This window comes from Eschrichtius robustus, chromosome 9, assembly GCF_028021215.1.
Source record: "Eschrichtius robustus isolate mEscRob2 chromosome 9, mEscRob2.pri, whole genome shotgun sequence".
Classification (NCBI taxonomy): Eukaryota; Metazoa; Chordata; class Mammalia; order Artiodactyla; family Eschrichtiidae; genus Eschrichtius; species Eschrichtius robustus.
Genome location: NC_090832.1, coordinates 22,628,014 through 22,653,510, shown reverse-complemented (window position 1 = coordinate 22,653,510; position 25,497 = coordinate 22,628,014). Strand labels below are relative to the sequence as shown.

General features: G+C 37.5%; 1 protein-coding gene across 4 annotated transcripts in view; it reads left to right on the top strand.

Moving 5' to 3' along the window:
* The window catches only part of ADGRG6 (adhesion G protein-coupled receptor G6), a 145,783-nt gene that overhangs the window by 107,052 nt on the left and 13,234 nt on the right, over nucleotides 1–25,497 (top strand). For all 4 annotated transcript variants that reach the window (XM_068550807.1, XM_068550805.1, XM_068550804.1 and 1 more), the window contains exons 12-21: nucleotides 119–329; nucleotides 1,402–1,573; nucleotides 2,943–3,083; nucleotides 5,361–5,480; nucleotides 7,136–7,181; nucleotides 8,777–8,883; nucleotides 13,490–13,617; nucleotides 14,323–14,591; nucleotides 15,777–15,873; nucleotides 18,007–18,290. In XM_068550807.1, coding sequence (XP_068406908.1) covers nucleotides 119–329; nucleotides 1,402–1,573; nucleotides 2,943–3,083; nucleotides 5,361–5,480; nucleotides 7,136–7,181; nucleotides 8,777–8,883; nucleotides 13,490–13,617; nucleotides 14,323–14,591; nucleotides 15,777–15,873; nucleotides 18,007–18,290 — 1,575 coding nt within the window. The remainder of the gene's footprint in view (nucleotides 1–118; nucleotides 330–1,401; nucleotides 1,574–2,942; nucleotides 3,084–5,360; nucleotides 5,481–7,135; nucleotides 7,182–8,776; nucleotides 8,884–13,489; nucleotides 13,618–14,322; nucleotides 14,592–15,776; nucleotides 15,874–18,006; nucleotides 18,291–25,497) is intronic.

The window sequence follows — 25,497 nt, the reverse complement described above, 5'->3', positions numbered from 1 at the left end:
ACAGGAAACCTGATTTGCTGCTTTACTATGAAGTGAAATACCATACTATGTTTTGGATTCCTGGAAATGCTCATAATACACAGGTAAAACTGTATGTTGTTCTTCTGCCATTTTTTAGGTGAAGCAAATGAAGTTGCCAATCAGATTTTAAATTTAACTGGTGATGGGCAGACATTAAACTCAGCCAATATCACCAGCATCGTAGAACAGGTCAAAAGGATTGTAAATAAAGAAGAAAACATTGATATAACACTTGGCTCAACTTTAATGAATATATTTTCTAATATCTTGACCAGTCCAGACAGAGACTTGCTTGAGTCTTCTTCTGAGTAAGTTTTGTTTGTTTGTTTTCTTCTGGAGAGTAAAATTTATTGGATACACATGTTGTTATATAATTTCTCACAGATCTGAATACTTGGTGCCCAGCTTTCATAATTTAAATCTCTAGAAGATTCATTGATATTTCCCAAGATCATTCACAGAATGAACTTCAAAGTTCTGTTTTTGTTTTTGTTTTTGTTTTCTGAGAAAATAGTTTACAAATTGATTGAGATTGTTGATCTGGATAGACAATATAAATAGTCCCAGAAAGACATAATTAGTATTTCATTTGACATCTGAAAAATGTTAACTGGTGTTAATTCAAAAGATAAGCTATTATATGTACATATAAATTTATGACGCTTCTTTTTGCTTGCAAAGGGGACATTTAGCAAACATTCAGCTCACATGCTTTAGGCATAACTTGGTTGCTGTAGGTCACTATCCTACAGACTGTGACACAGAACTGCCACACCTCTGTGACTGTTATACTTCTGAAATGAAAATGCCTAGGGCAGGGTGAAATATACCTATTTTTGCACAATTCAGTTTGTATCCAGTTATTTCAGTTAGCGTGTTAGTGTTAAGATATTTAATTTTTTCTGTTTCCTTCCTTTCAACCAAATTTCTTTGATGAAAATTTTCTCTTTGTTAAAATGTATTCCCTAACTTACCTTATGCACATAACAATTACAAACTTTTTTTACAAGGCCTTGCAATTCAAAAAATACTTTTATCATAATATTTCCTTTGATTCTCACTCAGTTATGAAGTAGGAAGGGTATTTTTCATATGAGGAAAGAAAGGCTAAAAAGATGAAAAACAGAATATTTGTTTAGGATGACTTAATTGTTGCTTTTCCTTAAAGTACGTATTTCTCTTAAGGATGCATTTATCACTACGATTCAGTGTTTTAACTGATGTTATTGTGGTTTGGGGGAATGTTGTGGGTATTCATGTTAAGATGAAAAAGTTTAAGGACAATTTTATTTGGTTTGTATTTTGTCCTGCAGGAAATCACATGTGTGCAAGTACCTAAAATGTGTCACTTAACAGTGGTATTATTTGTCATTTCTTTAGAGCTTTAAAAACAATTGATGAATTGGCCTTCAAGATAGACCTACATAGCACATCACATGTGAATATCACAACTCGGAATTTGGCTCTTGGAGTATCATCTGTGTCCCCAGAGACCAATGAAATTTCAAATTTTAGCATTGGTCTTCCAAGCAATAATGAATCATATTTCCAGGTAATAAGCCAGTGGTTTCTTTAATTAATTAGAAGAATTAAAATCTCTGATCATCTGCTAGTTGCTACTGCAACGAGATCTTAGTTCCAGGGGTAGAAGGCTAGTCCGAAGTTTGGCTAAGGTTAACAGCAGCAGTAACCATAAGGCATGTGGATGCAGAGAGGAGGTATACTTTCAGTTTACCCTCTACAGGAGGTGACAGTGGAACTAAGCATTAAATTATGAGTGAGTGCCACCCTATCGAGAGTGGGGTATGGGGAGTTGTTCAATCAGAAAAGAAGTCACATTAAGGACCCAAAGGTGGCAAGATGCATGGTATATTCTCTTTGCCAGTGGTTCTCAAACTACATTATAATCACCTGGAGGACTTATCAAAACAGATTGCTGGATCCCGTTCCCAGAGATTCTAATTTAGTAGATCTTGAGTGGATCTCCAAAATGTGCGCTTTTAACAAGTTCCCAGATATTGCTGGTACTGCTGGTATGAGGATTGTACTTAGAGAACCAATGGTATAGAAGGCTAGGAATGGCAGATGATGATGAGGCTGAACAAGAAAGCTATGGCCAGATTAATGGAGATCCTCTCTGACCTGTTCAAGTGACACTTCAGCAAATAATTTTCAGGTTCCTACTGTGTGCTGGACAGTGTTAGCCACGTGGGCAAATGAAATGATTGAAGCATCACCCTTGACGTGGGAGAACACATAAGTGGCATTTAATGCTTCTTAACTGTGGAGATAAACCAAGATAGAATATTTTTAAAAATCTGGATATAAGGAAGAACTTATTTTTCTACTTTGGACCAAAGGCTCTTTTGGGTAATTCTATTTCACATTTTAAGAGTGAAAATGTGGTCAGCCTCCGTCTCATTTCAAGTCCATTTGCAGGAAAACACTCTTTGGCCTGATCTCTGGGTTCAGTAAAAATGGTACCCAAGAATGTTCATAAAACTTCAGCTGCTTCCTCTATGCAAAGATACTCATTCTCAGCAATCAAACAAATTAACTCGCTTTTTTTTTTTTTTTTTTCTGGTAGTTATTTTTCTGGTAGTGTGTTTTGAGAAAAGCACAAAATCTATTAAGTGTAAATCTAATTCTTATACTTGAAAATGGCAACTGATTTATAGATTTCTCAGTTTGTGTTTAGTTAAAGTCGGTGCATATCCCATTTTGCCCCATTTGCAAAACGCGAATGAGATCCAGGCCTTTGTCTGTAAGGGATTCAGCCTTGAGGGCAGTGACTCTGGTGGAGGTAAAGGGGAGCCCTGGTCCTGGCCAAGTTGATGCTGGCAGTTGCTCTCCTGTGGAGTAAAGTTATTACTGCAATTTAAATATGAGTATTCACTTGACATACTCTGTGTATATGACAGATGGATTTTGGGAGTGGACAAATGGATCCATTGGCTTCTGTAATTTTGCCTCCAAACTTACTTGAGAACCTGAGTGAAGAAGATTCTGTATTAGTTAAAAGGGCACAGTTTACTTTCTTCAATAAAACTGGACTTTTCCAGGTAAGAGTTCATTAAATTATTATTTTTCAATTGTAAATTGAGTTTCATTGCTCAAAAGGAAAGATAAAAGTTCAGATTTCTTGAAAATATATCAAGAGGTATAGAAAAATTAATCTACTGTATTTTCAAAACTGAAAAATTTTAACATAACTGTTTAAATATTTTATTTTAGATAATTATATGCTTATTAATAGGATGTGTTCGTTTAAGGTTTTTAAATAAATCAGATTAAGACTTGCATGATACAATTAGAAATGGAATTTGTGGAGAAATTATTATTTATTATTTCTTTTGTTAAGTATTTTATGCTCTCCAGCAATTTAGATCTTCAGAGTTAAAGAAATTGTGTGCCAAAGGAAAGATTTTTTTTTTTAATTCAGCAGGAAGCACTGTTTACATAATGAGCAGCATTCTTGGCTTTAATCAGTTTTCCCATTAGTATTTCAAATGGCCTTCGGCCTTCCCACATCCCCTGAGTAGGGTGGCATTGTGCTGAGCACATATTATCATTTTTATTGGCATCATTTCCAGATACTAGAAAGTCCCCTGCCAGCAAACACTGGTGACCTCTGGTTGCCTTTGAAAGTACAACTCGTTCTGAGCAGTTTCACAGAGCCCTTTCAATAAAAGTTACCTATTAAACTGAAGATACCTGTGTATATCAAGCAGTGTGACTTACGTAAGAGAGAACTGCAAGTTTCAAAGCCAGTAGAAATGTTTTTAATAGACTTGTGCCATACGTCATGTTTAGAGGAATGGCAAAGGAGGCTACAGGGAAGTAAAAGGAGGACCATGGAATCATTTACAGTCATTAACTCAAAAATTTTAAAATGTTAGCAGCAAATGCTTTAAGAACAAGCTATATAAAAATTTTGAGTAGATTAAGAACGTAATTACATGCAATTGCTCTGAAGGATTTAATAGATACAAACACGTAAAACTGCATTTGTTAAAGTTATTTGAGGCTTGTAACAATGTCGCCTTTAAAAATAATGCCAGAGGACTTCCCTGGCTGTCCAGTGGTTAAGACTCTGTGCTTCCACTGCAAGGGGCAGAGGTTTCCCTGGTTGGAAAACTAAGATCCTGCATGCTGTACAATGCAGCCAAAATAATAATAATAATAATAATAATACAAAAAATGTAGTAGGTGTTAGATGATGTGAATGGGGGGGGAGGGGGCCATTGAGAGGAGAGGTGGAGCCCAGCCGGAGGAGTTGGGCAAAGTCTTAGCTTTGTAAGAATCTGTCACAGTTTCATTTTGAGTCTCATCTTCTCACGCGATCATTTCTTTCTCCTTTGGCATCTCCCAATCAGCGACATTATTAGGAAACATATGTTTGTTTTTTAAAGTAAATTTATAGCAGAGTGAAAAAAATGTAAGGGTTCTATGGTACTCCCCTCACACAGGAAACAGCATAAGAGTATTTTTAAAGTAAAGTCTGGGTATCCCCAAGCCATAGCCACTTTATTGAGAGAGACCACACAAATGTAATAAAAAACCTATATTCTGGATGCTGAGAACTAGGTAGCATTTAAGGAATCCTGTAGTTATTCCAAAACAGCTGATTTATAAGATGTGATAGAGAAATTCAGGAGGTTCAACAGGAAACACAAAGGGAAGGAGAAAGTGGTGATGATCTTGCTGGAGAAACAGTCTACTGGTCCCAGTCATTTTGCAGCACAGATTCACTAATTTGATTTCCTGACATCCTTATCTTTGAAGTGGAAGCTACAGATGCCGATAAGTGTGTAGTCAGAGATGGTAAAATTTCTGGTGGGGCTTTAATCCAGTAGAATTACATTTAGGTTTACGTTAGTAAACACTCAGACTGTTGTCATGGACATGAAAGATGAATTGATTTTTATTTTTCACACCGTATTTCCTTGGTACTTCTCTAAAGGAAAACAACTTCATTTATTTTTTAGGATAGGGAAATGATCTAATTATTTCATAGCTTTTTATGAGTGTGTATTATTTGTGGGTTTGCATTGTTTCAGATTTTAACTGGCTGGCATCAGCCACAACAGTGAAGAATGATGTTTTATGAACATCGCCTTACAGCATTGGCTCATACTGTTCCCTCAACGTATTTATTATAATAAGGGAAATAGCAGAGCTCTTTCAGGAAAGCTAGCAATTTGATCTTATAAACAGGATGTTCTATAACTGAAGATCTTAAGTGTAAAAAGTGCTGACAGATCGCTTATTTTGGAGCACCAAAATAAAATAAAAGTGTGTACTTCTGACTAATACACAATTTTTTTTTTCTTTAAAAGGATGTAGGAACCAAGAAAGGCACCTTAGTGAGTTATGTGATGGCATGCAGTATTGGAAACATTACGATCCAGGATCTGAAGGATCCTGTTCAAATTAAAATCAAACATGCAAGGACTCAGGTAAGGAAAAGCTGCAACTAGCCATGGAACAGAGGCAGACTGTTTGATAGAATGGTGGGGCCTTTTTTAAAATATATGATTAGAAGTAACTAGTACTTTTTTTGCAGGGGGCAATTTTCCACAAAGGCAAGACCAGCTGGTCAGGTAGTGCCGTAATGTCGTGGTGAACAGTGGTGGCAGGGCAGGGGTGGGATGGGGGGAGTTAGTCTTGTCTAGGATTCAGTCATCTGAAGGAGAGTAAGAGTGAAGGAAAGAGTCACACCTTTTGAGAAACAATGTATAATTACTTCAGCTAACTTAGATGTAGATGCATTGCACAGTTGTGTCATTAAAGGTTTTGGTTGTCTTTTTAAAGTCAGAGATTACTGAAACTAGGAAAGCAGAAGGAAAATGGGAGAAACAGGAGAGAGTTGACATTTTTTGAGAGCTTAGCAGTTGCCTAAAATCTTGGCAAATGTTGTGCTTTTTTTTTGCTTCATTACCCTTGCTGTCATCTGTTTATTTGATAAAATTGTGTGGGGTTCTTATTGTCTTAAATGGCCCAACCACAGTTTTCCCCTGATTTATAGAGGGTCCCAGTCATGATTTGACCATTAGGCAGGCAGGAAGGCAGGCGGGAAGTGAGCTGGCTGATAAGGACTAAGGCTTGGAACTGAAGTCCTCTAAGAATTAGCCCTGCTTTGTCACGAAACCTCTGAGACTTCCCTGTTCTACCCTTTGGCCTCCTTTGTTTCAGCTCCTTCATCTATAAAAAATTTTTTATTGTGGTAAAATATACATAACATAAAATTTACTATTTTAACCATTTTTAAGTGTATAGTTCTGTGGAATTAAATACATTCACGTTGTTCTGCAACCATCACTACATCCATCTCCAGAACTTATTCATCTTCCCCAACTGAAACTATGTCCCCATGAAACAACAACTCCCATCGCCCCTCCCACAACCCCTGGAAACTGCCATTCTACTGTCTCCATGAATTTGACTACTCTGGTATCTCATATAAGTGGAATCATACAGTATTTGTCCTTTTGTGACTGGCTTAGTTCACTTGGTATTTTCAAGTTCCATCCATATTATAACATATGTCAGAATTTCCTTCCTTTTTAAGCCTGGATAATATTCCATTGCATACACATATACACACACACACACACACACACACACTCACACACACACGCACACATTTTGTTTATCCATTCATTCATTGATGGGTACTTTGGCTGTTTCCACCTTTTGGCTATTGTGAATAATGCTGCTGTGAGCATGGTTGTACAAATATCTGTTTGAGTCCCTGCTTTCAGTTCTTTTGGGCATATACCTAGTCATAAAGGAGAGTTTTGAAGATGAAGTGAAATTTTAGTGTAAAGAGCCTTGCTAAATGCTGAGAATTGCACTTTTTGATGAGACATAATTAGTAACCTGCAGATAAATGGTAACCTGATTCCTCTGGAGTTATAGTTGATTTCCATTTGAAGTCTGTGAGAGCAAACCCCTAAACTGCCTGCCATTCTTTGGTCATATTGCCGTGACTAATTATGACCTATTTCTTTGTGAAAACCTTAGCATTTTTACTCTTTTCCCATGTTCAAATTGTATGATTTTTTATTTATTTTAAACACAATTTCACATGTTTGTTCTTATGTTAATATAGGCAGTGCCTCATCCCATCTGTGCCTTCTGGGATCTGAACAAAAACGGTAAGTTTTAAAATATTGGCTGTCTTAATAACAACTGAATTTTCAACATTGTTAGACACCCCCGTTTTCTTTAATTCCATCCCAAATTAGAGTGAGTCACAATGTAAGTGTGAGGGCAACTGAGCTGCAAAATTTAGTTTAGGTAGCTTGGGAAGTGAATTCTAATTTCTGTAACTTTTTATTCATTGCAAGAAGAAATAGGCAGGCGACTTTTTTTTTAAACAAACCACCTCTGATTTCAGTTATTTATAAACTATAGCATACATTTTTATTGCTACTTTTAGATGAATGTCAATATACATTTGATCACATTCTTCTAGGACACTTCTGGGGAGAGTATTTGATGTGCACAAGGCCTGCAATTTAAAATCCAGCTTCCAGACCACAGATTATGGGGGGAGATGGTGTTAGAGGATTGTAACTATAGGAATGGTTATAATGGATACATGTTACTTGAAAGAATTGAACTGCCTCCAGAATGACATTTGACAGTCAAGGGAGAAAGGCAGAATTAAGGGGTAATCACTAGGTGTGAAGTGTGGAGATGTCTGTGAAGGGAAGGGAAGTGACGAAACCGCCCACCTCTGCCCTATAAGGGTCACCTTCCCTTGGGGTTCCCCAGTGGGATTATGGTTGCCCAATCAAACAAGCGCCAGTGCAGGCTGCTCCTCAGAACTGTAGCCTGAAGGTGTCCCAAACCTCTTTTTTTGATACTTCTATCTTAGCTGGGAAGTTTTTGTTGTTGTTTGGTTTCTAGTTGCAGTTTTGAGAAGATCCTGATTTACTAGCTACATAGTTAAAAATGATATCACCTTGTAGTCTTAAAATACTCTTCAAATATATGAGTTGTTCATATTCCACAGCATACCGTAAAAGTCAGATAAGATGTGTTAAAGGCATTTATAGTAAGTTGTCTCTGTGCATGACTGCTTTGTACATAATAGCATGTTCCAAGGAAGCTGACCTTCTTTGTTCTCATGCCTTCACAGAGATATAGATTGACCAAAGGGGTAAAAAATTGTGCTGATTTCTAGAGACTTTGTTAGTATATAACATATTTGAAAAGGGATATTCTTTTTATGGAAGTTGACTTTAAAATATATTAAATCAATAAATTATATATCAATTCATATATTAATTATGTTAAATATATATTTATATTATGTTATAATTATATAACATATAAATATAATTATAACATATATATGTTATAATTATGTTAAATATATATTTATATTACATATAATCTATTAAATAAATATGTCTATAAATATACTTAAGTAAAATACATGTTAAAAATTAAAGTATATTAAAATGTAAAAATTGAATTTTTTGCAGACCCCTGAAGCACTTCAGTAGAACACAGTTGAAAACCAACACCTAATCTCTGACTGCCCACCTAGCACTAACATTCTATGATCCCAGGAATCGAAATTATTCTGGGTATTAGCAGCTTTCAAGATAGTATCCATTTTACAGATAAACTGCAAAGCAGAAGAGTCTGAGGCATATTTCCCCAAGGGAAAGCTCATCCATTACAGAGAAGAAACTGACCTGCTGTTATTTTCACACTGTTTGTTGACTTCCTCCTACAGAAGGCTCTGGATTTTGGAACACTTCAGGATGTGTCGCACACAAAGATTCAGAAGCCAACGAGACGGTCTGCCTGTGTAACCACCTGACCCACTTTGGGATTCTGATGGTAGGGGAGGAACATCTAAACACATTTTGAAATGACATAATTTTGGAAGGCATATTTCTTTTTGTGAGTCAACCTTTTTAGATTACGTGTTTGGGGAATTTTTTTCCTGATAATTTTCATCTGTATCCTGAATCTTGATTCTTGATGAAGAATCTGTTGAGAGAGATCATATATTTAAAAAGTGCAAGATAAGTATAGAGAAGAATCTTACTGTTTTTTTCCTTTGGCTTTAACAGTAATGATAAATAATCCCAGAAACAAGAAAATCACCATGAAACCCTTGAATAAAGAGAGAAACAGAGTTAGGGAGATGGAGAGAGAGGGAGGGAGGGAGAGACAGAAAAGTTAAAGAGGAAGAAAATGTTGGGTTTTACTAATGTGGAAGGGTGCTGTGAAAAATTTCATCAAAAATTGTCTTTCTTTAATATGTTATCACTTGTATGTTTGAATGTTACTTTGTACCAGGTACTGTGCTTGGTGATCCAATTGTTACCCCCAAATGACTGCAATCCCTCTCTAGAGATCCCAGCCTGTTAGGCTAGACTAGTGACTAGGATAGCACGGAGGCTTCAGGCCTGCAATGGAGATGATGGGTGTTACGTTTCACTCACTACTAGGCCTTCATGTCATTCTTTCCTTTCTTTCTTCCTGCCTTCTTTCCCTTGGCCCTAGTTTTATCTCATTAGCCAGCCTGCCCAACAGTTTTAAGCAGAAATTAGATTGCATTGATATGTTTTTTTCAGCCCACCAAATTTTCAAGAGCCACCTGACAACCAGCAACTTGTGTGACTTCATCCACAGACTTACACCTTTACCTTATAACCTGATATGCTTGTGTTTCTGCAGACACTTTTCTGGTGCAAAGTACACCCTCCAGATCATAACAGAGCCATTGTTTCTGTATAGTTTCCATAAACGGGATCAAATCAAATTTGTTTTTTAGTTGGAGATGGGAGTAATGTGTACCAAGGCAGTAAAGCTTTTCAAATTCAAATCACAGACATCAAGATATGTTTATCCCGTCCCTTAAATCTTATTGCCTACTTCCTGTGGGACCGGAAGGAAGCAGCGAGGAACTGTGGGATGCAGTGATTGGCTCATGGATCTGCCTGGCCTATGTAAATGGCCATTGTCATATAGCAACCGTGCGCGTTGTAATTTTCCTGACAATCCAGTCCTTAAAGCTCTGAGGGATAAGACCAAGTCATTTAAAAAGAGGACAGTCATACAAAAACTGCGTGATTCCTCTTATTTGAGGCATCTAAAATAGTCAGAGGTATAGAAGTAGACAATAGAACGATGGTTACCAGGGGATGGGGGGAGGGATACATGGGGAGTTGTTTAATGAGTATATAAAGTTACAGTTATACAAGGGGAGTAAGTTCCAGAGATCTGCTATATAAAATAGTTAATAATACAGTATTGTAGACTTAAAAATTTGTTAGGAGGGTAGATTTCATGTTAAGTGTTCTTACCTCAGAAACAAAAGAAATGAAAAAGGAACACAGGAAACTTGTGGAGGCGATGGATATGTTTATAACCTGGATTGTGGTGATGTTAACACAAGTGTATACATAAGTTCAAACTCACCAAATTGTATACATTAATTATGTGCAATTGTTTCTTTACCAATTATATATCAATAAAGCTGGGGGAAAAAAAAGAGGACAGTCATAAAAAATAACTTAACTTTCCCAAAATATAAATGCTTTCATTTACTGCCAGACCATGAAAATGAACAATTAAACTATAGCATGTTTTCCCTAAGTAATTAAAAATAAAACCCTCAGTTTTCTTCCATGTTCTCTTTTTTCTGAAAAGTGACAGCATCATTCTTTCATAAAACGCTTCTTTTGCATCATTAATCTTTCAGGTATGTAAGCTTTAGCGTAATTCATTGAATTCATTGAATTTCAACTGCATGTGTGTTTGAGCATGATTGTGTGTATCTTAAGTCTAATATTAGATAAATAGATAACAGTAACAGTCACTATTCAGAGATGACCTATAAGTAACCAAAGTCTGGCTTCCTGTTACTTTGAATGGTTAGTTTTTCCAAATATTGTTTAAATTTTGTTATGAATGTGTAATTATATATTACTTTTTCTGTTGTCATTTGATTAAATAATTAGTTTTACATGTATATGGATATGTGCATTTTTCAGTGCTACTTTTCCATATTCCACTTCGGCTGCTTTTATAAGATTCTAAACTTCTGGAAGAAAAACTTCCCAGAATTTATCTTTTCTGGTGATATGCCCATATCCTTTCAGCTTTTCCAGACCACCACAACCTTGTTAAGAGTCCTTCTTGATGTATAAACTCTGTATTCACTTGTGTAAGATATTCCCAGAGTCCACCTTGCCCCATGACACATTCACCATATGAGAAATTTAAAAACATACCCCAGATTCATAATTATATCTTCTAATCTACAAATGTATGAAAAATTTCATATCCTCTGCTACATTTATTTGTAGTAAAACTGATTTTCTTGTTTTTAACATTAGTACATTCTCATGTTGGCTGAATCAGAGGAATAAATATTTTCATATTCTTCATTCTCTAAAAGTATAAAACAGCATGAGAACTGTGTGTAAATGTATAACCGTGAGCAGCATTATTTTTTTCAATTTACATTTTAAATTGTGGCTTTAATTGTGACTTGCAAGTATACTGCCTCATCTAAATGGGAGCCATAGGTTTTTCAAGAGGTAATGACAGGTCCTTTGGAGGTTCCCAAGATATTTCTCTGACCTCACCAAATCCTGGAGTAACCAAAATTTTGGTCGGGGTAAAAGCTACCAGTGAGTCAAGTGGCACTGACTCAAACCCCATCCCGTGTGCCGTGGGAGTCCCACTTCCTCCCAGTGTTTTGAGGGATTCCTGGGAGAGGAGGATAGGGACGGTCCTCTCTGACCTGAGTCTCTGCTCCCACTAAATAAATTCGATCACTTTGTGCATTTCTTGGTGTTACAGAGAACCTGTTACCTGCTCCTCAGCCAAACCTGGAACTGAGCCCCATCTCATGATTTCACACACATACACTCATACAGATATGGAGGTCTTTGTGTCAGTAGCGGATTTTATTGACATTTTGGTGAAAAGTAAAGAAAGTTAACATTATAGAATGAAAACTTATAACACAAACTTTTTTTCATAGTTTAAGACCTTAAAAGTTTAAACCAGATATTCCTTTTGGAATATGTCCCTTCTCCAAGAAGGCTCTGTTTTCAAACAGCTGCATAATGGAGATGCCTTTCTCCTGCAACCAAGGCTTGAGTGGTTGGTCTTCATTCAAGATTTATCCCTAACCCAATTCTACATTTAAGGAAGAAAAGAAAGATTTTCCTACCAGGCCTGGACTTTGCAAGCCTGCCTCCCTCTGCACAGTGAAATTAAAATTAAGGCTTCGTATTCACATGCTAGAAAATGTTTACTTCTTCCCCCTCACAACAACCCCTAACACTTTTAAGTGGCACCCTTTCAGGTCTATAGGTATCAAAAAACTATGACCCCCAAACTCTTGGTGGCTTCTTATTTATGAAAAAAAAAAAAAACAAAACAGACCACCCCACCTGATACATACGTAGTTCTGAAATGACCACAGTAAGAGCCTCAGCGCTATTCCCTGACCGGGCAGCCGCACACCAGCACCAGCCTCTGGCTGTCTCGGCTGAGCCCCTCCCTACCAATCAAAGAACCCAGGGCCCACCTAAAGGCTTGGTCACGTGGGCCACGGTGGCCTCCATTTTCACTTGTGTCCCCAGCCTTGCAAATGATAGGAAGGGTCTGGTCATTTATTATGCAAGATAATGACCTCCTCTCCAGTTTGTTAGGCCCCCAGTGGTTTTGCTCTTCCAGTTATACTGGTGTGCAAAGAGCTTGGGTAACAGGGTAATGATAAAAAAAACATGTGCAACTCTCTCAAATAATGCTACATTTTTGTTTCATGGAGTGATCCACAAGAGTGCAATAAACGGAAATTCCAGTACAGGCATACCTCAAAGATTTTATTGTGGGTTCAGTTCCAGACCACTGCAATAAAGCAAATATTGAGAGAAAATGAGTCACACGAATTTTGGGGCTTCCCAGTGCATATAAAAGTTATGTTTATACTATACTATAGTCTGTTAATGTGCAATAGCATTATCTCTAAAAAAACAACGTAGATACCTTAATTAAAAAATTTTTATTGCTCTAAAAAATGCTAACCGTCATCTGAGCTTCAGTGAATCATAGCAGTAACATCAAAGATCACTGATCACAGGTCACCATAACAAATATAATAATAATGAAAAAGTTTGAAACATTGTGAAAATTACCAAAGTATGACACAGAGACCCAAAGTGAGCAAATGCTGTTAGAAAAATGGCTCAACTCAGAGTTGCCACAAACCTTCAGTTTGCAAAAGATGCAGTATCTGCGAAGTACAGTGAAGGGAAGCACAGTGAAACGAGGTACGCATGTCCTGATTCACACTGTTGTTTTTAGCCCCTAAGATTGAGCTGAGATTCTAAGTGCTATCAGTGAACTTTCTAATAAAACAAAACACCGTTCTCATGAAAAGAGAGATTCTTACAACTGCTTCTCATGTTTTTGGTAGGACCTTCAAGGAACTGCCTCACAGTTGGATGGAAAAAACACTAAAGTTCTCACCTTCATTACCAATATTGGGTGTGGAATATCTGCTATTTTTTCAGCAGCTACCCTCCTGACATATGTTGCTTTTGAGTAAGTATTTTTTTTTTCTATCTGCCAAATCCAGAGCTAACTGTCCCAGAATGTGAATAACAGAATTGCCTCAGCTTTTAAAAACACATATACACTTTGTGAATCACGTACGGTGGTTCAGTTTTAATGTTCAGATTTCTTATAAGCTATATCACGAATTTCCCACCTTTAGAATCTTAATTTATAGTTACTATATTTCTATTGATAAAATGTATTTAAGCCTGTTAGAGATGATTAGCCTTTAAGTAAATAACAATTGTATGAAATGCTTTCTACATGTTAAAAGATGAAAACATTTGCTTCACAAATCTTATAAGATTGGTTTTGAAACAGGAAATTTTTTTTAAAAAAGGATCCTGACCTTATTAAAAATCAAGAAACATCAACAAATTTTAGGGAAATTGTTTTTTAACAAAAATATCATTTTTTATAAATCTAAAATTTTTCCTGGATTAAAAAAATCAATCTGTTGTAACCAATTAGAAATTTTGGAAACAGTTTTGAAATAAAATTAGTATTTAAAAAAGTCTTTATAATTTGCCAAATACTCCTATATCTTTAGCCCTCCTCCTAGTGGAACCATGTCATAAAGATGGTACTGCCTAGGCTATTGCAGAGCTGTATAAGATACGAATTTACTGCCTGTGCTTAAAAGATTTATTTACAATATTATTCTCATATATCTTTCTTTTGTCCTTTTTTTAGAAAATTACGAAGGGATTATCCCTCCAAAATCTTGATGAACCTGAGTACAGCCCTGCTGTTCCTGAATCTCCTCTTCCTCCTGGACGGCTGGATCACCTCGTTTCATGTGGATGGACTTTGCACGGCCATTGCAGCCCTGCTGCATTTCTTCCTTCTAGCTACCTTTACCTGGATGGGGCTAGAAGCAATTCATATGTACATTGCCCTGGTTAAAGTATTTAACACTTACATTCGCCGATACATACTGAAATTCTGCATCATTGGCTGGGGTAAGCCTCCTAAATTTTGTTTTCTTTTTTTTCCATCGTGGAAATCACTAGGTTCTCATAGGAAAATCCTATTTTGAAAGAATAGCACTGCTAAAAGAAACTTCAAAATTGTAAATGATGTGGATTTGATATACATAACCTAAGGAAGGGGCTTCCTCAGAACGGTGTTTTTAAAAACTGTTCAACATTCCTCACTAAAGTCAGGAGTAAAGGGAAAAAACCCTTGCTCTCCTGAGTCACCACCACCTTATTTCCTGTGTCCAGAGCCAGCCCACCCAAATCTGAAGAAGCAGCTGGCAGACAGTGGTGTATTTCTATTATATTTCAAAATAGAAAGGCCAGCTCAGACTCGGAACTAACTCTACTCGCCCTAAACACGTGCCCATGTCTTGGAAACCTGAGCAAGAAGGTTATTTTTGTGTGTGCAACCAGAATACTGACAGAATTCTTGCTTTGAGCTTCTTACCATGATTCCTCAGCCGCACATGGACGGCTGTGTTAGCCTGTTTGCAGTCTTCTAACTGGGCTCCTTTATCTGGGTTTTGTATTGGGCCAGGCATTTTCGAGCTTTCTCACAAATCTCTTTTTCAGATAGCAATGTAGAAATGAGATGTTTCCAAGGTGTTCAGTACCACCTTAGGAGGCAATGAATGCACCTTTCAGGGAATTCAGGTGGTGTAGCGTTTCCCCACTGAAACATACATGGAAATACCATATTGGTTCTCTTGAGAGAAAAGAGAAGACTATAAAGACTTTCTGTCCCCATTGTTTTCCCCCCAACTTTTTCTAAAGACTTTTCCTTCTATAGAAAGGGGCAAAATGAAGCTGTAGTTACCTTCTTACCTGAACTCAGGCAGTCTGACAGGTGTCATTAATGAAACTACATTTTCTGGTGCAGCATACAGTATAAATCAGGTCCTGGTACTCTAGTGGGTACCAGTAAGCAAACAGAATATTTAAGTATCTGTCATTTAAGAGTAGGTTTAGATTGCTTCTAATTAAAATTGGATGTTTCGCACCACAAAAGGGATTTTATTGTTTTTAACCAAGTTGCCTGTTCTAAGAAATTTGATTCTATGATATGGAGTGTTTTCTTTCTTTTTTCCCCCTTGCCATTATCAGTCTTATAAAGCAGTTTTCAGATGCTTCAGAAAAGTTGTTTCTATCATGGTCTTGTTATAACAGGTCTGCCTGCCTTAGTTGTGTCCATTGTTCTAGCAAGCAGAGACCAAAATGAAGTTTATGGAAGAGAGAGTTATGGAAAAGAACAAGGTGATGAATTGTAAGTAATGAATGCTTGTTGGGAATTTATTTGTGATGAGTGTATATCCTCTGTCTGCTGAAGTTGAATGTGAGTTTCCATCCCAATAGTGAGTGAGCTTCTATTTTGGAAGGTTGAAGTGTATTTGCATGTCTTTGCCAAGCTCTCTGCTACACCACAGATGAATTCAGTCGAATGCTCTGAACTGTGTGAGCTGCTTTTCCATATTAATGTTGTGCTTTCTCATCTGGGGGGATTCAGAAGAAGTGTAAGATACTGTCTTCTAGACACGGAAGACCTATTCTATCTGAGGAGATTCTGTGATTCTCCCACCTCCTTAAACCACACACATCTTCGAGAGAGTTAAGTAGCAGCATAGGACAGTGAAGGATTCAGTGCCAATATGAGTGTTGTGTGGAAGTGGAGAGAATGGATCTTGAATAATTCGGAAAATTCCCTTCAGACTGTGAGATCACTGAAGCTAAGATTTTTAAACTCTTCAGTTTTGGCAATTAGTTCTCCTGTATTTTATGTAGTACATGGTACTCAATATTATTATTTGTTGATTGACTGAATTACTGAATGAATAAAGAGCTTACTCCTGACTGTGATGCCACATTTCTGTGCACATTTCATGGATGGATAAAAATTTTATATCCAGTCAGTATCCAATCCTGTTCCATTCCTCCTGGCCTTCCCATTTATATTTCCAAAGTAGCAGTCAAAAGCCCCCACGAGAACTAGTGGGAAATAAAGCATCTAGGTCAGGAATTTCAGATTCTAGGGGAACTTCCATATGGAAAGAAAGATTAGCTCCAGGGACAAGCAGTGTCATTTTGGGGACCTTTAAAATAAGATATATTAAAAGTAGAAGTCAATACATACGTTCTAAATAAGGGAACTTAAAAAGTATGTGAGTCAACTCTTATAGGACTTTAAATTACGACTTATTAAACTGTTGTGCCATCGACAACTTTCATTAATTGAGCATTTACTGTATGCCAGGAATCAGGTTATAAGACTCAAAGATGTTCAAGACAGCTTTGCCTTTGTGAAGGTTGTGTTCCACCGTGAAAGACACAACCAAAATGATGACCATTTACATTAGAATTTTAAGATTAATTTAATTGTCTTAAATAATTCTTCTAATTTTTTTTGGTACCTAAGAACTTCCATAGTATTAGTTAGGCACTGGGGCATCTACAAATTGCAGTATTTTAATTTTATTCTTAGTTCCCTTTAAAATTACTTTCATATATTTTCCGATCTATATCATTCTGAATATCAAGTGTGTCCTTCCTGATCTCATAAGGATGTTATGATTGATGTAAGCCTTTTAATTGTGCATGAGAAGTGTCAGCATAAGAATATCAGAGTTCTACAATAAGGTCTCGCCTCAACTAAGCCAATTATATTAATAGGAATTATTTTGTCCACAGTAATGGAATCCACAATTATGTGTGTCTTAGATAAGTAGGATTTACTCTTCTCACATGATAAGACATGATAAGGTTTGGAAGAAGGCAACAACTGGCATTAATTTTGTGGCTGAAAATGTTAGGGCCAGCAATTCTGCAGCTCTCTTGGCCTTTCTTTCCTCGATATAAGATGATGACTACAGCTGCAGAGCTTGCATTCACGTTTGAAGCAGAAAGAAGGAATAAGGGCTTTGCCAGTTGAGTCTGTCAAGAATAGGTGTCAAAAATCCCTTAGCAGACTCTGCTTCCATTATCATTTTGTAGAACCATGTCCACATGGCTCTCCTTTAAATACAACGGAGATTGAGAAAGTTTCCCACCCTCAGGAGTGCAGGCGCATAAGGGAAAGGGGGTACACATGGTTTGGGGTGAGCCAAACAGAGTGTCTTCATGCCAAGTCAGAGTTCAGGAGACCACCTTGTTTTCTTAACTGTTGACTTAAATAACTAGGTATTAAGAGGATGACTATCCAAAACAAAGCAAAACAAAAAACAAAAAAACTATGTAAACATTGAGGAAGAAACTGAGGCCCAAGAAAACGAAGTGACTTTCTAAAGGCATTTGAGGAAAGCCCAGCTATGAAATCTGCAGAAGCCCAAACTAAGCCAGGAGGAGTCTTTTAGGTAAACAGGGCATGATGATAAATTTCATTCTTTCTTGTCTCTTCTCCTTTAAGCTGTTGGATTAAAGATCCTGTCATATTTTATGTGACCTGTGCCGGGTATTTTGGACTCATGTTTTTCCTGAATGTCGCCATGTTCATTGTGGTGATGGTGCAGATCTGCGGGAGGAATGGCAAGAGGAGCAGCCGGACGCTACGCGAAGAAGTTCTAAGGAACCTGCGCAGTGTGGTCAGCCTGACGTTTCTACTGGGCATGACGTGGGGGTTTGCTTTCTTTGCCTGGGGACCTTTGAATGTCCCTTTCATGTACCTTTTCTCCATCTTCAATTCTTTACAAGGTAAGATAAATGGTAACCGCACCATTTTCCCTTTCTAATTTTACCATATTTGCAAAGAGCTTCACTGTTGGACAGATGCCATGCTAAGTTTCTAAGTCACTATCCCAAGTGCTGAGCACAGTTCCAGGCACAGGGTGGGTACTCGTGAAAAAGGCCTTGAATGGAGAGAAGAGGTAGAACGTCAGTTTGTTTATTTGTTTTCAGTGATATGTATACCAAGCACCTAGAACTATGCCTGGAATATAGTAGGTGCTCAATAAATATATCTTGTTGCATGAGTGGATATGGGCAAGGAGGTGCCCAAGGGGAAGTGTAAAGAGAGGCACAGATAATGTTTGCTTTCTTTACAGTTTTGCTGAGTGTTGGTGCTCTCCATGGAACCATGTGGGTGTAGTGCTCTTGGCCAGAAGAATCTTTAGACTCTGTGCAGGGACAGAGCAATTCACTTTGATTCCTTGGTTCCTTGGATTTCAGAAAAAAATACCAACAATCTAGTTCAGAAATGCTTATTTTTTCGTACGATATGGCAGTCAATTCAACAATCTATCAAATGGCTTGCTCTGTTTAGAAATACAAGGCTTCCTTCAAGGAGCTTACTGTCATGCTTCAGATTCCGTGACACTTACCCTAGTGTACTGTAGGATGAATTCAACTTTAAAAAAAATTTTTTTGATTGAAGTATAATTGATTTACAATGTTGTGCCAATCTCTGCTGCACAGCAAAGTGACTCAGTTATCCACATACAGACATTCTTTTTTTAATATTCTTTTCCATTATGATTTATCCCAAGAGACTGGATATAGTTCCCTGTGCTATACAGTAGGACCTTGTTGTTTATCCATTCTAAATGTTATAGTTTGCATCTACCAACCCCAAATTCCCAGTCCATCCCTCTCCCTCCCCACTCTCCCCTTTGGCAACCACAAGTCTGATCCCTATGTCTGTAAGTCAGTTTCTGTTTTGTAGATAGGTTCATTTGTGTCGTGTTTTAAATTCCACGTATAGGTGATATCATATGGTTTTTGTCTTTCTCCTTCTGACTTATTTCACATAGTATGATAATCTCTAGTTGCATTCATGTTACTGCAAATGGCATTATTTCGTTCTTTTTTATGGCTGAGTAGTATTCCATTGTGTATATGTACCACATCTTCTTTATCCATTCCTCTGTTGATGGACATTTAGGTTGTTTCCGTGTTTTGGCTATTGTGAATAGCGCTGCTATGAACATAGGAGTGCATATATCTTTTTGAATTATAGTTTTGTCTGGGTATATGCCCAGGAGTGGGATTGCTGGATCATATGGTAATTCTATTTTCAGTTTTCTGAGGAACCTCCATACTGTTTTCCATAGTGGCTGCACCAACTTACATTCCCACCAACAGTGTAGGAGGGTTCCCTTTTAGGATGAATTTAACTTTTCAGCTTAAGTGAACATAAAGTATTTTTTTGAAAATTCAATAACATTCAATAAGACATTGGATATACCCTGTGTTGTTGATGAAACTCCTTAATGTTGGAAGCACCATGAAGCCCACACTCCAGTAGGAATGAGGTGACAAAGTTTGGAACCTTTTTTAGCAGGGCAGTATTACTGGCTTACCTGAAGCTACTGGTCACACACTTGAAGGTGTCTGGGGAAGGAAGAGCTGACTAAAGCTGAACAAATCTGAGCTGGGATGGAAAGTGTGGAAATCAGGTTTGTGCTTCTCACCAGGTGAGATGCCTAGGTAGGAGCTCCCAACAGGTGTGTTCTAAGAAAAGTCTGTATTTACCTGCAGGAGAGTGTTTACTGCTTTGTATCATACGTATCTGTTTTGCTTCTCCTCCTAGGTTTCCCACTAGCTCATGAGCTCCTGTAGAGAAACCTGTCACTTAGAAGGTGCTCAATAATTATTTGTTAAATCAATAACTGGATTGGTGGATGAAGAAGGGAGGGGCTTTGGGGATGGCCTAAATTCAATCTGAGACTCCTCCGGCATAAATATGCATTAATTAGTTGAGCAAATTTTATTCAGATTCATTCTCCCATAACAGAGGAACTATGTGGGCTCATTATCTTTAGTGAATAAAATAATAAGCCTCAAGTGCACCTCCACAAGTTGGAAACTGAAGAGGTAACATATGAATACCTGCACTGGGATCCAGCTTTGTAAAGTGAGTTTTCTTCTTTTTAATCTCTACTATCATATACAACATAAAAGTGCCTAGACAAATATTGACAAAAATGTCCATTAACATTAGAAAATTCCATGGTTTTATATTTCAGGATTGTATATGAAAGGCACATTAATCTGCCAGCCCAACCTTGTTTTTGCTTTTAGAATTTCCTGGCAGTTTCAGCAACCTTCAACAGTTACAGTTGTCTGTTCAGCTCTGTTTCCATTAATGAGAATTGGGATGTTTTATTCTTCCCAGCATAGGTCTTCTCTCAGGAGGGAAAAATGTTGTAAACCATCATCGAGTAAGTGTTCTTCATAAATCACTGACTTTTAAGGCTGATTTTAAATGATATAAATTCAGAGCAGATTTCTGCACATCCAGTGATATCAAAAACACCTCCTAAAAAGGAAATTTAAATTAAAAGACAGTGATACAGAGCACTTGTGATACAGAGCAGTTGTTAGAAGAGTCTAACAACTCCTTACTGGCCAGGCTTGTACAAAAGCTTCTGAGGACACTATGGAAAGTCATTTAATGGTTTTTATTTGCATCATTTTCAGAACCTTCCATGAGAGACTTGGTCGTTGTTAAAAGTATATGCTTTATTAAGAGAAGCATGTAGAATTTAGACAGTTTAAAGAAACAATTCAGTGAATGCATGTTGAACTTAGGCGAACTACATTGTGTCGACTTCTTTCTAACATTCTTTATTCCAACAAAAAAACATGACTTGACCCCTTTGTCTCATGGAGCTTATATTGTAGTAGGAGAGACTAAGGTTAATCAAATACATCACTGTATAAAGTGTACATGGTGGTGTTGAGAGTGCACATGACAGAAGACATGATGTCTAAGCTGAAATGTGAAGGATCAATAGGAATTAACTAGGTGAAAGGCGGGAGTAGGAGTGAGGGAAAACTATTTCAGGTAGAGGGCACTTCGTGTGCAAATAATTTGCTGTAGTTGGTGATTATAGCGAGGTTTAACTCTCTTGACAAGTTCATCAGGATCTAAAGTCTAGCCCCATAATGAGAGCTTAATCTTCAACTTTAGTTTTCCATGCACGTGAAACAATATTGATTGTTTTGGGGGTAATCAGCCCATCTTCTGTATGTATATATGACAGCATAATACCATGCAGCATATGGTTGTGCAAATAGAAGCTGCAATGGCGAACACAGAAGGGTATCATCAGTCTACTCAAAGGTCATGTATGCCATTAATTCGTTCAGTAACATTAAGATACCCAGAGCAGCAGAAATAACTTATATTTGCATAGTGCATTGTGGTTTACAAAGCCTTTCACATAACATCTGTGATCTCATATAATTCTTGTAGCAAATCTGAAAAGTAGGTACCCAAGAAAAAGGGTATTTGCTCCATTTTACAGATGAAGAAACAGGCTTAGAAGAGTTAATGACTTTCCTAAGATCAGTGTAATCCTAAGATCAGTGATTTATAACATAGCATATATGAAAATAGAAAAGCACATTATTAGGTGACAAAGCATGAGCAAAAAAAATAAAACAAATTACTGGCCTTTCAATTTTTTATTTCAAAGTTTCTAGGAAGTGAGTCTCTATGTCCTTTTAAAAAAACTGTTAGTAAATGTACATTTAATGAATAAATGGAAATTTACTCTTACCCTTATTCAGCAAAAACCATTTATAGAAATATATTTATCATTATTATTTTAATCCTATTGGTAAACTAAGAAAATTAAATAAAATTATGGGTTAGGAGCCTCCTGACGGTTAAGCTGGGCCATAATCACATGTATAACACACACGGTGAATCGGCGCCAAGGTAAAGAGATGAACCACCTTTAAACCCGTTAGCATCTGAAACGGCATCATGTTGGCCGAGACATTACACACTGCAAGGAAATAAATTACTCATCTTTTGGCAGAGCATTTTGTGCCGCAGAGAAATAATTTTCTAAAGGGCACCTTGTCGAATGAAAGGAGGATTCAAGAGGTTCCCAAAGAGAGTCATAAACTCTAGAGATTCCCCAGCCCAACAGCCAGCTGGCTACGTCTGTGTGACAACAAAACAGATGAGCTGCTGGAAGATTTGGACTTAGGCTTGCCGGGAAGCTCAGAAGTTATCTAGGTCGTTTTTGTCAAAGATCAGTTATCGAGACCATGTATCCTTTTTTGCCCAAGCACCTGGTTTGATTAATTCTTGATTGATTCCATCTCACAGTCTTGAAGTTATCTATATCTGCAGTCTTCCCCTTCATTGTGTTTCCGGATCTTTATTATCCAGGGTAAGAAAAATCAACTTAGGTCCTTTGTCAGAATGTACTGATGATGAGCCTTGCTGAAAGTGTCAATGGCCCTTAGCTGGTAAAGAACTCATTAGGAAATGAGCACCTAAGGCGTTTGTTTTGTTTTGTTTTCCTTCACCAGACTTCTTGAAAGTGATTTTTTAGACCAGTAAAGGGATGACAATACATGTTTCCCTGAATTTTACAGTATGGCATTTATTTTCAAATCCAAGGGAAGCTGTTCCTGGGCAGTTTTTTTAAAAACTTTTGAAAATGAGGCTAGAGATCTGAGAACATCCTTTTGGCTACTTATTTTACATTTGCTGCACATATTTTTGCCAAAACTCAACCAAAGAGAATGAATTCTATTTGGGAGCCAAGTTCCTAGCCAAAATATTGATGCTAAGGATATCTTTTTTTTCCTAAATAAATAGTTAAATAGCTCTTATAAAGGCCAAGATTAAACACAAGCCCCTACAGTCTGGATATAAAGCCAATACTTTACAAGGAAGCTTTTTTTTTTTTTTTTTTTTTTCAAACCTGCTACTTGGTGAGATTTCTCAGTGTTTCTCACTCCACATTTAGAGGTTTAGAGCACCCTCTTGGGTGTCCCTTCTCCTTGTTTTCTGAGCCAGCCTTGGCCCCTGGTGTGCTTCTCTAGGAGGGCTTGGCGAGGTGGAATTCTTTATGTTTTCCTTCCTACCAGGACTCAGAGACAGCCCCTCTTTCCCACACGCCTGTAACGCCCTTCCTCCATCACAATGGAAAAGGTCATTTATTTTAATTGAGAAAATTGCAAGATTTGCTGAGAATTAAGGTATCTTGAATTCATATATTGGTCTAAGTTATTTTTAAAAGTGAGCAGAAACCTCTGGTTAGTGAAAGATGGAGGTAAAAGGAAGGCAAGGGACGAGCAGGTAGAGAACTGGTTAGGATCTGTTCATGTAAAGAAAGTTTAACTTTTTTTTCTTGTTTTAGCATGAAATCTGGGTTTGTATGGGTAAGATAAAGAAGCAAAGCAGTTATCAAGCTGAAGAAACTATTGCTAAGGAACTGGCTTAGATTCATCAGAGTGGTCATTTTCTGGGCTAAAATTCACCCCAAAAGGGCCATCATGAAACTAGCACAGGCCTGTCAAGATGAAGCAGTGACTTTGCCTCTGCTTTCTATCTTTTCAGTCATTTTAGCATCCAGCTTTTATGGGCAATGTTCCCTACTCCTTGGTCAGTTAAATAAAGCTGTAAGGCACTATGAGGAGTAAAAACCAATTATTCTGGTCCCTGGTCACAGCTTAAAGCCCTTTCCAGAAAACTAGATGAGCATATTTTTCCAGGTGGTATGAAGAGCCTCTGTGAGGTGCGTGGGTTTATATGAAGATTCTCAAAGGGGAAACATTTGATTGAAATGAGCATTGAAAGAGAGCAGAGATGGGGATTAGAATCAAACAGATTCCCTTGGATGCCAATGTAAAACTCTGTAAAGTTTTGTGATTTTAAGTGCTGCTTCTGGCACCAAAATCTGTTAAGTAGATGGAAAAAAAAAAAAAACCCTCAAGACTGAAGAGGGACTAGCCCTCTGTTTTTTCACTTTGGCCTCCAAGTGCCCTTGGCTCTCCTGCTGCATTTTCTACGCCTCCTCCTTGCAGTGTTCAGAATTTCTTTCCATACTGCATGTGTGCTCTTCCAGATGTGGATACCTTCCACATTTCCCACAGCTGAACTCTAAGCGGGATATTTTGTCCTAAAATAATCTTGGGATAATATTTATTGCCAGACTGATTTAAATTCATGTGAAAAGGGCTAGTTACTACAAATAGTAAAATAACCTATTATGAGAATCCTATTCTAATTTAAAATGGAAACATATCTCACGGCTAAAGAATCTGCATAATACCTTGGAATTTTAAAATATATTTATTCCAGAGAATTCTAATTTCTCATGCCTATTATCTGCTTTTTTTTTTTTTTTTTTTTTTCTTTTGTGGCTGTGTTGGGTCTTCGTTTCTGTGCGAGGGCTTTCTCTAGTTGCGGCGAGCGGGGGCCACTCTTCATCGCGGTGCGCGAACCTCTCGCCTATCTTGTTGCGGGGCACAGGCTCCAGACGCGCAGGCTCAGCAGTTGTGGCTCACGGGCCCAGTTGCTCCGCGGCATGTGGGATCTTCCCAGACCACGGCTCGAACCCGTGTCCCCTGCATTGGTAGGCAGATTCTCAACCACAATTATCTGCTTTTGTCCCATAGCATCACAATTCATAGTGGGAGACAGAGCATGTAAATGACTTCGATCAAATAATTTTAGAGGCGATGTATCAGATTTTAAATCTAATTTATATACGTGTCTCTTAAACTTAGTGGATGCCTGTATATTTACAGGTTGCTTAAAAGTAGGCAGTGTCATCTAATGCTATGTAATTATGATACAGAGAAGCACTGCACAATCTAAAAGATTGTTTTATTAAGTCAGTTTTTCTTAGCTTTCACCTGCTCCCATGTGACAGTGGTCAACATCAGAGCCTCAAAATAATTCACATCTTAATATCCCAGCAAGGCCAAAGGAACAAATCCAAGAACTAGGTCTCTTCCAGTGTCCTCAAAACACCAGACATATGCTCGGAAGTTTTTCCTCCGATATATATGACATTTATAAAAACTTCTGAGTGTTAAGGGAAACAACATCTAGAAAATTTCAACTTCTGCCTCAACTAAAAGAAAATCATTTGCTCAGTGTGGGACCCAAGAGTGAGTAATGCCAGGATTAATGCCTGAGAACCAAAGT